A 13,921-nucleotide genomic window follows, 5' to 3' on the forward strand; every position below is an offset into this window, starting at 1 on the left:
AGGAAAAGGGCATGGGAAAGTACTGGGAAAACTAGCTAGAATACAGTAATAGGCTACAGGGCTCCAAATACATGTGCAAAGAATACAGAGAGTACACAAAAGAAAAAAGACAAACATCAAAATGGCATCAGAGCTGGAGTGAATAAGCCTCCCTCCTAAACTTCTTTTCCCAGGACTGACTACTGCTAGGACGGATGGAGGAGGGCTAGGGGGACTCCGTGCATGCGTACTTTTGTCTTTTGCTGGCTGTTCCCCACGGTCAGCGCTCTCATGGGTTCCAAGCCCGTCAGCTTTCCGCAGCGAGAAGCAGGTAAGGGGCGCAGGTTGGGGATGTGCGGGCCGTCCCGCTGGCCAGGGCTGGGAAATGGTGTGGCCAGCAGGTGGCATCAGCAGCACGGGCCGGCTCCAGCATCCCGGCACAGCCTCCTCGGGCTGCGCCCTGCCGGCAGAGCCCGCCCCGCGCTGCCTCCGGGCTCCGCTCAGCTCGGGCCCTCTCCGCACCTGCGGACACGCTGGGGGCAGCTCCTCGGCCTGCACGCTGCACGGAGAAGGCTTCCGAGCCAAGCTTGGTGGTGCTGTGTTCAACCTGACGCCTGGTGGCACAACTGGTACCGCTCCAGGCGTTTTGGAAGGGTCACGACATCTGAAAGCGTCAGCATGTAAATTTGACAGGACTGGGGGCAGCTTTCAAGCCGTGGGTTTGAAAAATAACTAAAGGAAGAAGAACAAGGTTTGCTAGCTGTACGCCCCAACATATGTCTGATACAGTCTTTCATAGTCCAGGCAGCACTTCTGAGGCAGGTGTCTTCTCAGAAAAAGGTCTGGTACGAGTAACTCCATACTATTTCTGTTTGCTCCCCAGCAGCCTCCTTATTCCGTGGTGGGCTTCTGATGCTCACCTTGTCAGAACTGGTATTAACTGCGAAGTTAATGCTAGTTTGCTTATCTTTAAGTGTTTCAACATGTATTCAAAAAAGGAAACAGATGCATAAATATACAAAACCTTCTTACCCACATGTTTTGGTATTTTTTTCGCTTAAAGTCCTGTCTCCTACCTGTGTGAGTGAGCTTTTAGCGTTATAGTACCTTGAGGCTTGCACCTCACTGGCTCTTCACTGCATTTTATACTGCTCACATAAATTGTAAAACTGTCTCTGCACAAGTGGATTTGCCTCATGTACTTAAGGAGTAGTATGTGGAAAGGAGGGCATGGGGAAGCAGCCATGCTGTTTTGCTGCCAGCACCTTCTGGAGCATATATGGCTTCATGAACTCAGGGGCTGACCATGCCACTTATTTTCAAGAATATGCGTGTTTTCCCACCTAAATAGTCTGGCTGCTAAACCAAATGGCTTCCCAGGCAAGCACTGATACCAGCAAGGGTAGAGATCTATGCTCTGAATTACCGTCTACAGGAGGCTACCTCAGTGTTTCCTAGAAGGGTAGAGACAAGCCAGCCATATCAGGTATTAATGCAGACATCACTTATATATATGACAGGATTGTATTAGGTCAGAATACAAGCTTAGTGACCATTAGAAGGAAAATACAGACAGATAATCTTACTGCATGCTCCTCTGCGAAGGATTTTGACTCACATTAGTAAAATTCTACTAGGAAAAAATTAGATCCATGACTTGTAAAGTGGGTGTTTGGGAAAAAAAGGGATACTTTAATGTACTCAAGAAAAAGACCAAGCCAAATTCTTCATGTAGCAGATTATGCTTTTGCAAAAGTCTTACTGTGAGATAACTAAATCAATGAATTAGAATTTTTTGAATGTATGGGGGTTTTCTAGGCTAGAGAACTTTGCAACAGCAGTAAGTGCACTGATGCAGTTATGTATAGATTTTGAATCCTTTTGTGTTTGATTTCTGGATGGAGTCTTTGGGTGTACTCCATGTTCAAAGCTGCATACTTAACAAGGCCAAGAAACTTCTTAAAGTGAAACCTGAGATTCTTGCTGTCAATCTACAAAGTAAAATGGAGTTGTTACCAAAAATCTGGTAAAATAAAAAACTCCTTAACACCAATACAGTATTAAGAAGCAGGCACTCTTTATTTGACCAGATGCACAGGGGGATAGCTCCTGTGAAGGTCATACATGATGAGTACAGTAAAGTTTTTGTTTACATAGTGTATTTTGCATACATATTCTTTGATTGTCCCAGAATAAACATACATATGAAAATAGTTTCCCTAAAATCCCCTTAACTCATGTGCTCTCCTGTCCTGTGGGTCTCTTCAGTGGTGCCTAGTGGTCAGGGACCCCAATGTTACGGTTGATCTAATAAGCTGGCAGGGCGCTGGGGCTGGTGAACTTCCAGTTCTCCTTCTTACACAATGGGCATTGAGCAGTTTCATAGGCCAGTGGTCTTTGAGGAATAAGCATTGTGTTAGCTCACCAGGTGTAGACAGTTTATCATCTAGTAACAGAGTGACAGGAGTCCCATATTGTAACAGAACAGTAACTTCACCTGGAGTGTTAGTATTGGGCTATGCATGCTAAAATAAATAAGGGCATTGAGTTCTCAACCCCAGAATGAGGACTTCACCCATGTGATTTATTTGTCATTTGGCATTCTTTCCTTGTGAGAGAATTTTTAGTCTCCTCTCACAGTTTTGAATACTGTCCTAAAAAACAGGCACTGCTTGGCCAAAAACTGGGACTGAGGCAGGTATAAGGACTAACAGGACAGCCAGTGGCTGAGAAGTTTTGTTCCAAGCAGCTGGCTGAATGACAAGAGTTAAATTGGTGGCAAGCCAAGGCAGTGTAGCCTTGAGATAGACTCAGGAAGGAGAAGACAGCCTGGGGTATTGTGAGTAACCTAGATGTGCACCTGCACAACCCCTAGCAGCAATTGCATTGTGCTCATCTTAGACAACTCTGTTTTTCTAAGCTGTATATTGGTGTAGATATTTTATAAGACAAGCCACACAGTCCCCAGTGGAGTTTTTCTTGGAATTATGATGTTGCCACTTCCTGAAATATGATTGGGTTTTTTTTATCTGTGAGTTTTCTTTTGGTTGCAAAGTAAACAAATTAAGCTAACACCCAGGATGAAATCAGCAACATTTGGGACCACAAACTTCATGGGTTTAGGTTTCAGCCAGAGCATATTATTTTAGCTTTTTACTGTAATTTTTTTCCCCTCCAAAAGTACGTTGGGCTTCATGCCAGCCAATTTTCTCAGTGGGTTTTTTTTTTTGTCTCCAAGAGATTTGCAGAGGTCTGAAGATCTAAGGCAGCTTGTGGATTTCTTCTTGGTTGCTTCTTAGCTCCTACTCTGTGACACTCAAATTCCCCTTTCTCTGTCAGTCTTGCCAGAACATCTTAGAGCCCCCCAAATTACCACATGCCTTGAAAGACACAGCACAGTTTATCAGTTTTCTCTCCAATTTCAGAGCTTTTGGGTTGCAGCACTCCTGTCTTTCACCCTTCCTACGCAGCTAGGAAGTCTAGAAACTTGTTTTATTGCTTCTTCATGAAAATGGAGCTTCTTACCTACTTTTGTACCTACAGAACCTGTAGTGAACATGATGAAATTCTTAATTAAATCGCAGGCATTGGTACTATTGTTTCCTTCCTGCTTTGAAAGTGACAAGTTTAAGTTTTCAGTGTTGTCAAATGTCCCTTAGCATGACTGTCAAATCTGTAGGAATGACATAATTGAAAAAGGCTTCTCCAAGGAATATGAAGCTTTATTCATCTTTCTACTCTTCATCTGTTTCTACTCTTCATCTGTTAAAGTGTTACATAGTACAAATTACATCAGAAGTTATATTGCACCATGGAAATAAATTTCAGATTCTTAATCCAGTGATAATTCTCTTGTTTCTAAGAGAAACTCTGGTTTTGCCACTTGCAGTTTCTAGATTTTCTTCAGTTTCATGTACCCCCATGTCATTGTTTTGCAATAGAGAAATACTTTTTCATATCACTTCTCCTAAACCATGCTGTACCTAACATGCCTTAAGGTTGTGTCCCTGTAAGGGCCCTTGCACAGCAGGTCTGAAGTCACAAGAGTTTTTTGTGTGTGACTGAAACTTACTCCTTGTAGGGAATCTGTGGAGCACGATGTCGGGTTCATTCAACTGCTGTTCAAGAAAAGCACAGAACAGGTGATAGTGCATGATACTACCTTTCTGTCTAACTCATAAAAATGCACAGAAATCAAGGGCAGGCTCTCAAATGTCATATGACATTTCTGTAATGCTGGAGAAATACGGGTATCATCTGTGTTATCGTTACACTTTAGCAGATGGCCAAGAAGTGAAAACAACTTGCCCAGAGCCATCCAGCAAATGAGGCCTTGAGGCTAATCAAAGAAAATGATGTTTCCAGCTCTTTAATTTTAACCATGTATGAAGTGGTAAATAGTCTTTACACCTAGGAAAACATTAAACACTTACAAGGCAACACTGAGAAATACAGCACCCAATATTGCCCAAGAGTGTCTTTCATCTCACTGCTGTTAATCTGCAGCATTTAATGACCAGATTGACACTATCATAAAAGTTCATCTCTAGCTTCTATGAGCTTTTAAAGGAGCACATTCCTCAAAGTAGTAATATATTTGTGTTGTCTTTAGACAGTGGGTCTGTAAAGCACTAAGTGGCAGGTTATTTTCATTTGCTAATAAACTTGTTAACTGTTTTGCTATGAATCTGACTTGTATTAACTTCCTTCCTGTGTGCAATAACTCCCCTCTCATTCTACGTAGGATCGTCAGCAGTGAAAGCATGGCTACTTTAAGAAAAAAGTCTCCAATATGTGAGGAGAAAAGTGATTTTTATGGTACATTAGGCTGACAGAGTAAATGTTCATTTGTCTTCAATATGGTAATCTTTAATATGTAATGATTGTCTTGTCAACACTACAACTTTGACAGGTGCAAGTTAAAATCTGTTTCATAACGGAGAGGCAGAATCATAGGACCAAAGCATGAATACCACCCTCAAGAAACTGCTGTGCAGCAGGGGGCACTGGGGGTGGAAGGTGGGGTGGTAAATTGGCTTCCTGCTGGAAAGGACTGTTAGGAGAAAGCATTCTGTGGGCATTTTGATACGTACAACTTGTTCATTTATGCTGTATGTAATGTTCTCTGAAAAGAAGCAACCACGGAAAAAACCTTACCTCCATAATCCCAGCCTAAGCAGCTCACCTTTTCAAGCAAGCGGCTCTTCCCTTGGAATTTGCTCTCAGAAAGATTTTAAGTGGTCATGCAATTCTTTCTTGCTTGCCACAGCACTCGTGCCCTTTGCCAGCCATCAAAACTCTCAAATTTTAGAGCCAAAAAGCTCTACATCCCACTGCCTAACTTTTGAAGAACTAAGGGAAAGGGGCCTTAAAATCATGTATATTACTGCGTCATCTACCAACTGCTGATCAAGCAATCCTGGGAAACAGTGAAAAATTTAGAAGACGGTCATACTCTGCATCTGTAAAGTAGCAAGCAAGTTGGGGGTAGTCAGAATAGAATATGCCCTGGATGTAGTTGTAATACACAAAATTAATGAATTGGATATCCCAAAAAACACAGGGGTAAAAGAGGGTGAGTGAATTTCAAGTAAGGATGCAAAGAAATTTAAAATTTGAAATATTTTATACTGTAATAACAATGTGTAAACTTCAGACTTTCCCCCCAGTTACTTGATATAAAATTCCAGGATGGGTGAATTAGAAAGAACTCTAAGGACTCTTTTATCAAAAATAGTAAGTACTTGGGATCAAGATGGGGTGTTTGCCTAACTGGATTTCACACTGTTTTGCTGTTTGGGTGAAATATGGATAATAATGTTCTCAGTGTTACCTTATACTTTGTACATACAAATTGCCATCAACAAAGTGAATATCCGTAATAAAATACACCTGCTCCAAGTGGCATTTTGCCTTTTAAGAGAAGCAAAGTGATTCTCTCAGCTAGATAGATTGCCTTTGACAGCGAACCATGGAAACTGATCATGTTTTCAGGTGAAGTTTTCTGACCTGAGAAGAACAAAGAGACTGATATTTCTGACTTCAGAGTATGAATTCTGCAAAACACTGCAACGTGTAGGGGTCCATGGAGTATAATACTAAAAATACCCCGATATTACATCTGGCATCATGTGATGTCCATTTCACAGCAGTCATTCCAGTGTTGTTTGCTTCCTATGTAAATTAATGTCCGTACATCAACAGTGTGACAGTGAACGGAGTTTGATTAGTCCATTGTTCCAGGTTGAAATATAGCTCTGAAAAGATATTTTTGTTATAAAAGCTAGAAATGTAAATCAGCATCACCATACTTGCAGGTGTTGATACAAATCAGGAATTTGCTGCCCTAAATAGGTCACAGGCAGAGGCTAGGACAAAACAGCAAATGAAAGACATGTTGCGCACAAGAAGCAGTAGATTGTACTAAACTCCAAAATAGTATGTCTTGAAATACAGTGATCTGAAGTCACATGGGGGGGATTTTTTCTGTCTTTCAGACTGAAAATACCATTTTAACATACTTAGTACAGATAACCTGAATTTAACCCAAAATAAAAAAAAAATTCTGGCAGTGACAGTGGGAATTTACAATTCCAGAAGACAAGAAAAAAAGAAAGAAAAACAAAACCATGAACAACCTGAAAAACTTCCTAAAGTATTTCCTTTTTTTTTACTTGCTATCAAACTCATGAAGTGTAAATCTCTACTTATTTTTATTTTAAATAATTTTTAGAAGTTCAGTTTAATGATTAGTTTATTATATTATTTGTGGTAATAAAGCCCCACCAAAAACTCAGGGGGATGTGGTAGTTTTTCTTCTCTAATTTCTTTTTGAACTTTCGCTAAACTATTTCTTTTATATCTGTGGAGAAAGTATCTGTGAATTATGATGACATCTCTTGGCAAGTGCTGTCTTCAGAATCATGTAGCTGTCAAAATATGTGATGAAGTCAAATGGCCTTAAGGGAGGAAAATGTCATTCATTTGTCATCATGACAAGTGATATACCTCTGTGAGATAGTCTGACAGATTAAAGTTTATCCCAAGAATCAAGAAACTTACTTTAATGATTGAACTCCCCCACTTCACAGTCTACCAGCTGTGTCCTTCTTCCTCCCTTTCTTCCTTGCTCTGCACTTCACCCTAGACAATTTTGCTAGCTCTTCAGTGTGAGGTTTCCACATCAGACCCTTCCAGGCTGCCAAACACACTTCTGTTTCCTTGTGGTGAGATCATCCAGGGCTGCATCATCATCTGCACTTTCCAAAATGTGTTTCTTTTTTTTTGGCCCAAATCTCCCATGGTGCAATCCCTGGCCATGTTATTCCACCTGCAAATGATGGTAAGGTTTCTATGTCAATGCTCTTGAAATATTTTTAAGTTACTACTGAAGAACTAAAGGCTTGTCTTTTTCCTTACCAGACAAGCCCAGCTCCCTCATCCTCTTTCCTGGGTCATGTTCTAGGCCCCTCATCACTTTGATAACATTAAATGCTTCAGGACTGAGTTCTCTGACACAGAACTGAAATTCTCAAAATATCTCAAAATAAAATTTTGAGAATTTTATCCTCAAACCTGCTGCTGGTAGTTGTTTTGTGTCTGTTGTTTAGTTTTGTTTGTTTGAGTGGAAGACAGAAAAGGAGGTGCTAAGTCTGGGATGCAGATATAGAAAATTGTTATTTCTGCTACAGGGACAAAAGATGATTGTATGAACAGAGGTGAAAAAGTTGTGTGCTCCTTAGTGAAATGTCTCTGCCTTTGTTGTGCTAACAGTTAAGCTAGGTGGAAATGTTAGTTTTGCTTGAAACTCCTCATTGTCTGCCAGTGTTTCCCAGTGGGACTGTATTTTGCTTCAGAGATGTTGCAGGAATTTTAAGGATTCTTAACAGCAGCTGTGTGTTTGGGAATACTCTCTTTCTTTGCTGCCTGTAGTACTCCCTGCTGATGTGCTTTGATCTGGGTCTCACCTCCTTATACACTGAAGCTGTAGTTTGGAGAGGAAATAAAGTTTTAAAATTTCCCGTTGAGGTACTTCTCTGTGTTCTTGCAAATCAAGTAGATGATAGCAATAAATAACAGCATCCTTGTCATGACTGGAACATTGCTGACATTCTTGCTTGTGTATCAAAGGAGAAACAGAAGCTCATCATCCCCATGCTCTGCTACTCTGAGCAACCAGGCTGTGAGCCTCAGCCCATCAAACAGTACCATCCTGATGCTTCTGCTGAGATCAAGAGTCTAAGTTCAGACTCCAGAGATACTGTAGTGTAAAATTAAATTTATAACAGCAAACAGCCAGGAGAAATGGAAGGATGGATCTGGGGGCATAAAGGTTGTTTATAGTAAAGCTAATGTATAGAGATAATATTCTAAGTACTCTTCCACATTTTCTTCCCAGTTAAGTTCCTTAATATAAATTTGGGTTGTATTCAGTGCTTACACAACCGCACAGAGTTTAACAGAATTACGCCAGAAAGTTTTTGCTAGAGAAGGAAGTAATTGATAAAAAAAGTGTTCATGCAACTTAATAGTTTACTGCCTGCAAAATGCCTTTAGTTCCTCCAGTGGTACCTGTATCAGAACAACATATTGTCATTTACTGCACTCTGGGGAACATTGTAATTCAGAAGAAAGCTGAGCACTAGCTGCCAATGTACCAGAGCTTACAGCATCTGCTTTTTTATTCCTATCCTGCACTTGCAGGGTCACTTCTGTGTTCAGTTTTTCTCTTATCAGCCACGTTGGCAGCAGAGCAAGAAATCTGAAGTAAAATTGAATGATGCATCTAAGTACTGGGTCTTTTTTCCGCAGTTACTTGGTAGGTGTTAAGTACTGCAGTAGCAGGAGTTCAGCAACCTGTTCAAGACTGCATGGGTCTTGATGTGTTTCTGTGCTTAAATGTGCCTGGGCCACCAGAATATTTCAATAGAGGTAGATGTGAGTGTGGGTACTTGCAACAAGGAAAGGAAGGCTGTAAATCTGCATTTGCCACACAGAAAGATAAAGTGCCTTTTGCAGCCCTTTCTATTGCCACATCCTCAATTTGGTCTAAAGCCTTCTTGGATTATTCTGATATCAGAAATTTGCTTGGATGGGAGACTTTCTGTCTGGGTAGAAAGAGCTGAACAAAGTGCAACTCTTGGAGATCTTGCCTCTTGGCAAGGCAGAGGCAGCTTAATCCCTATGGTTCTTTCTCATATGAAACCCTGGAACAGTTATTCAAAAATGTGTATGCTAATCCACCTGCAAAGCACCAGGTCAGTTGGTAGCAATCTCAGCCTTCATGAGTGATGGCTGTAAATTCTGTCTAGGTGTGGAGAGTGCTCATTCATGTAAGAAGGCTTGTGTTGCAATGAAAACACCACAGAGCCATGCTTGTGGCCACCAAGGACTGGAGGAGATCAGAGGCAGAGCCTTGACGTGCTGTGCTTGTACACTGTGGCAGGCAACAGCTTTGAAGAGAGGAAAAGTGATGGCTGTCAGGAGGGAAAAAGGTGGGAGAGGCAGTCAGCTCCGGCGGAGGTGTGAAATATGGCATGGATATGGAGTAGCTTAAGGAAAGCAGAGGAATCCTACGTCATGAAAACAGAATAGGCGAGTTTCATGGGGTACTCCGCCTGAGAATTTAGTGCCCACAGCAGAGAGGTGACAAACCTAGCTTTTGGATCTCTCTAACATGAAATTATGAGGAATTAGGGGCTGCCTGTGGAAACAGAGTTAACAGAGCAAGTGTTTAGGAGAAGGGTTTGTCTTAGTCCTACAACTGAGAAACCTCTGCTGTTACTATGAAAGATAAAAATCTGCAGGAGGAGGATGTGGAAACTGATGGAAGCAGGTGATCAGTCTGAGGGGTGAATGATAAAGGCAAATGTAGTGGGGGGGTTAACATATTTGAGGCCTGTGATACAGCCTGCTGCCCTTGGTAGGGTATGTTGGGACTAGATGCTCTTTAGGGTCCATTCCAACCCCTTAACGTTTTATGATTTTAAGGTTTTAATAGTCTGACAGAGGCACTGAATCAGGCTTCCACAAGGCTACCTTGAAGTGCAGAGCACATACAAGGGTGGGAGGATGTTCTCTGGAGGGCTTGCTTAAGCCTGTTGAGTCCCACAGGATGCCGTGTCAGCTGTAGAAAATTTACCACTGACATAGGCTATGGAAAAAATAATGAGTGTTTGCAAAGGCCAGGAGGTGGCCTGGGGCACTGCAGTTTACCCAAAACTGTCTTTACTCTACCCTCTCCTCCCCCTCAAAATGGGACTTATTACAAGATTGCTGTTGTCCTTTTATGCTGTAGGAATCTTACCTTTAACAGATTAGTAACATTGTATACAAAGAGACAAAGCACACTCAGGAAAAGGAAGTATGGAGTGATCTCTGTCCAAGTATTACAGCTGTAAAGCTCAAAGTGATTTCACAGGTTTATGCTGAAGATGTATACGTTTAGACTTTTACTGGATTTTATTAGTTTACTAGCTAGAATTTTCACGTTCAGAAATAGGAAAAAATCCAAACGCCTCTGTGTTCCTGCACAACTCTTCTGTAAGGACTATGTAAGATTTTCAGGCATAGCTGCTGAAAGCAGTGTCTCAGCTGCTGGGTGTCCCCTTGATACTTTGAAAGGAATGATACTTCAGTACTCAGCACTCACCCTTACGACATCCACAGAAATATAGGATATCCCTATAGGAAACCTCTGCTTGAGCACCTCAAATCATCCTTGTTTCCAGTGCAACCCCTAGGCTCTGGGAAACATGCACACAATGGCTTCTCACTGTTCGGCTTACTGATTAATCCTGTGAGTCTGGCAGGACATCCAAAGCTGACAGCTTGGAGAGCACTGTGTGCATTGCTGTGCATGGAGGCAGGCCACGTGCAGTAGCTCTGCTGGTGAGGTGACCTTGGCTGTAGAGACCTGGGTCTGCTTGGGTCTGCACCTTGGGGCTACAGCCTTCCTGATACAGCAGCACGCAGCTCAGCATGGGCTGCTAACCCTGCTGCTCAGCCAGCACCCAGAGGGAGTTTATTATAGTGAGTCCTCATCAGTCTGTGCTGTTTTACAACACAAATACTCCCCCAGTTGCCTTTAGAGCACTCTTCTGAGTAGCAGAAAAACATTTTTTGCAGAAGCAAATGGCCTGAAAATGTTCTCGGAATACTTAGAAGAATTGGTCTACTATTTTAGCTACAGTACATGTAAAGTGCCTATATTCTGGATTTACTTTTTAACTGAAACAAGTGGGGTGTGGACCAAAAATGGAAGCCACATAAGAGTGCCTTGCTTATAGGATGCTTTGTTTTGCAACCAGAACTGCCTCATGCAGACCACTTACTAGTGCTGATAGGTGGCATTGCTCTTGCATTTCTGCACTGTTATGTTGTTCTTTGGCCAAGGTTATTCATCCTGCTTTTTTTCCCTAGTGCACCCATTTCTCCAGCTTTCCTTTAGTCAAAGGTACTGGTATTTTTCGGGCACACCACTCCCTATCTTTGTTGTCTTTTTTTCCACAGCCAGCTTACAATTTCACTGACTAACTTTTCCAGGTAATGCTGAAGCTGTCAAGAGCAGTATAAACTACCCCTATCCACATTCTCAGGTGAATTAGGAGAGGATAGGGAAGGTGCTTCTTTTCTTGTTAGTCACTAAAGTAAAATGTCTCTTGTGAAAGGAATTTGGGGCTCTATACTATTTTGGTCCTATCCATCACAAATGGCAAACTTTAGCTACAGGGGATGTCTGCTGTCAGAAGTTGTTATATGCTAAAAGATTACAAAAAAAAAATTTGCTGGAGAGGTGTATTTTACATCAACAGTTAAGTCTGCTGTTCTTAAATTTCCCACTTGAAAAGCCTGTCATCCCAAATAGCTGGTGTAATTGCCGGTTTATAGTACTGACATGGACCAGAGCAAATTCAGTGATGGCACTGAGCAGTGAGAGCTTTTTCAGCATAAGAAGATCTATCCATTTCATTTCCTTCAAAACCCCACAATAAATTCCTTCTGTTAACTAATGTTTTGGACAATTGAAGGACAGTAATAGGTTTTATGTTGAACCACAGCCTAGATAAGTATGAAATGCATCTGAATGGTCAAATCATGGCTATTTGTCAAAGGAAAAGGCTTGAAATGCTTTCATCTATGCTATACTTAGTAACAATGTGTGTGAAATAATTTTTATTAGATAGACTGACAATCATACTTTCCAAAGCAGTTCGTAATTAGAAGTGAGTGGTATTTCCAATGTGCTGGTTAATGATGGCTGTCGTCCAAACATGGTACTTCTGAACATTGACAGATTCATTTTCTAGGAGCACCAATACTAGCTTTTGAGTTGTAAATGTGTGTTCATGTGACTTCCTCTTCCCCCTTCTCTCAAGAGTCACTTGTGATGATTAAACACTCAGCTCCTCCTTGAAATAAATGAAACCCAGGGAATTCACTCCCTTGGGTGCAGTATTTGAGGTGCACAGGCTTGCTAGCTGCAGGGCTTTGTTGGTATCTCTGATGCTGTCCCACTCCATCTGCTGTTTCATGTCAGGTGTAGCCTGTAGCTGGGATGGTGCTTTTCCCTATTTCACTCTTCCTCTCACAGAAAATGGCTCAGGAACACCCCTGAACCTCTGCTCTGCAAGTGACAATGGACTTCTTACTTTTACACAGATGGAGCGCTGTGAGGAAACAGAAACAGGCAGATGTGAGGTGGTCTCACTGTCCCTTGACATCCTTATTTTGCAGCTGAGTGACTTGGGGAGAGAAATACCTGAATTTGGCTGTGTCTAAGTATGAAGCCAGTGATGGTGATGACCTTTGTACTCAGCAAACCAGCCAGTTAATTGTACAGGCCCTATTATACCTCGGTTTCTAAACTGGTGATGTTCCCAGTTTGAAACCTGAAGGATTGTGAAAGGATTTAGATACAGGAAATTCTACTTACCATGCACAATACATTGAAGTTCTGCAGTTCTTCCTCCCAGGAGGATCAAAGCCTATTTCTTAGATAAAAACAATTTTCTCAAGTATAAGAGGTAGGAAATTGCCGAAAAAAGTGATTATCCAGAGTAATAACTGTGCAAAAATATGTTCAGTGTAGTAAAAAAATCCCGCACTCTTCTCAAAAGACTAAAACCGCTGAGAAGAGCATGGTGTACTATGCACATGGCACTAGGAAAATGTCAATGAGCAAAGTCAGCTGTGTTACAAATGAAGCAGTAATTAAGAGTACATATTCTGCACTTCATGGGACTTCCACTTCCATGATTTTCACTGTCTATATGTGTAGTCACCAGTCTTAAATGTAATAATTTACTTCCATCAGAACCAAACTTGGCTGGTAAAGAAATTCAAAACAGAAAAAAAACATTGTGAAAGGGGATAAAATCTTCAAAGGCAGCTTCAGTGCACAGTGATTGTGAGCTAGAAATACAGCAAGGTTTAGAGTATTTTCTTGAGGACTGCCTTCAGCTTTATCAGTTGGTACTTAAACTTACTGGTTTTAAGTGTCTGTGTGAGACCACTGTTCAAAACTTTCGAAACCCATGGCACAAACAAGGTGGGATGCCTCTCCTTCTGTTTCAGTCCCTTGAATATTTCAGTGCATGTTGTTCTGAAAGGAAAAGTGGCATCATCACTACCAGTTTAATAAAAATGAACTGAGATTGGAAAATTCTACGTGCTTACCTGCAGGTATAGACCTGATTTCACACATACCTGTTGGATATTAACTAACCACAGGAGCCCTTCTGAGGATGGCACTATCTTCAGTCCTTTGAGTTACAAATCTAAACACTTTTTTTCACAGCTTGCCAAGAATAAGCCACTCCAAGGGCCTTCAGTATCTTTGAGCATTTAGTGTCCATCACCACCCAAGAGTATTCTCATGGCCTTGTTTGGTGTCTCATGAAATCCAGAGAGAAAACATTTTAGCCATCTGGAGAATCACTGT

General features: G+C 41.5%; 1 protein-coding gene across 2 annotated transcripts in view; it reads left to right on the forward strand.

The window, feature by feature from the left end:
* The first annotated feature begins 207 nt into the window (after window positions 1–207).
* The window catches only part of NRG1 (neuregulin 1), a 335,927-nt gene continuing 322,213 nt past the window's right edge, over window positions 208–13,921 (forward strand). For both annotated transcript variants that reach the window (XM_042023442.1, XM_042023445.1), the window contains exon 1: window positions 208–310. In XM_042023442.1, the coding sequence (XP_041879376.1) occupies window positions 223–310 (88 nt within the window). In that variant the 5' untranslated portion in view covers window positions 208–222. The remainder of the gene's footprint in view (window positions 311–13,921) is intronic.

Source organism: Corvus kubaryi, unplaced genomic scaffold (genome assembly GCF_017639235.1).
Source record: "Corvus kubaryi isolate FWS band 111438036 unplaced genomic scaffold, C.kubaryi_AGA036_p1.0 37249, whole genome shotgun sequence".
NCBI lineage: Eukaryota > Metazoa > Chordata > Aves > Passeriformes > Corvidae > Corvus > Corvus kubaryi.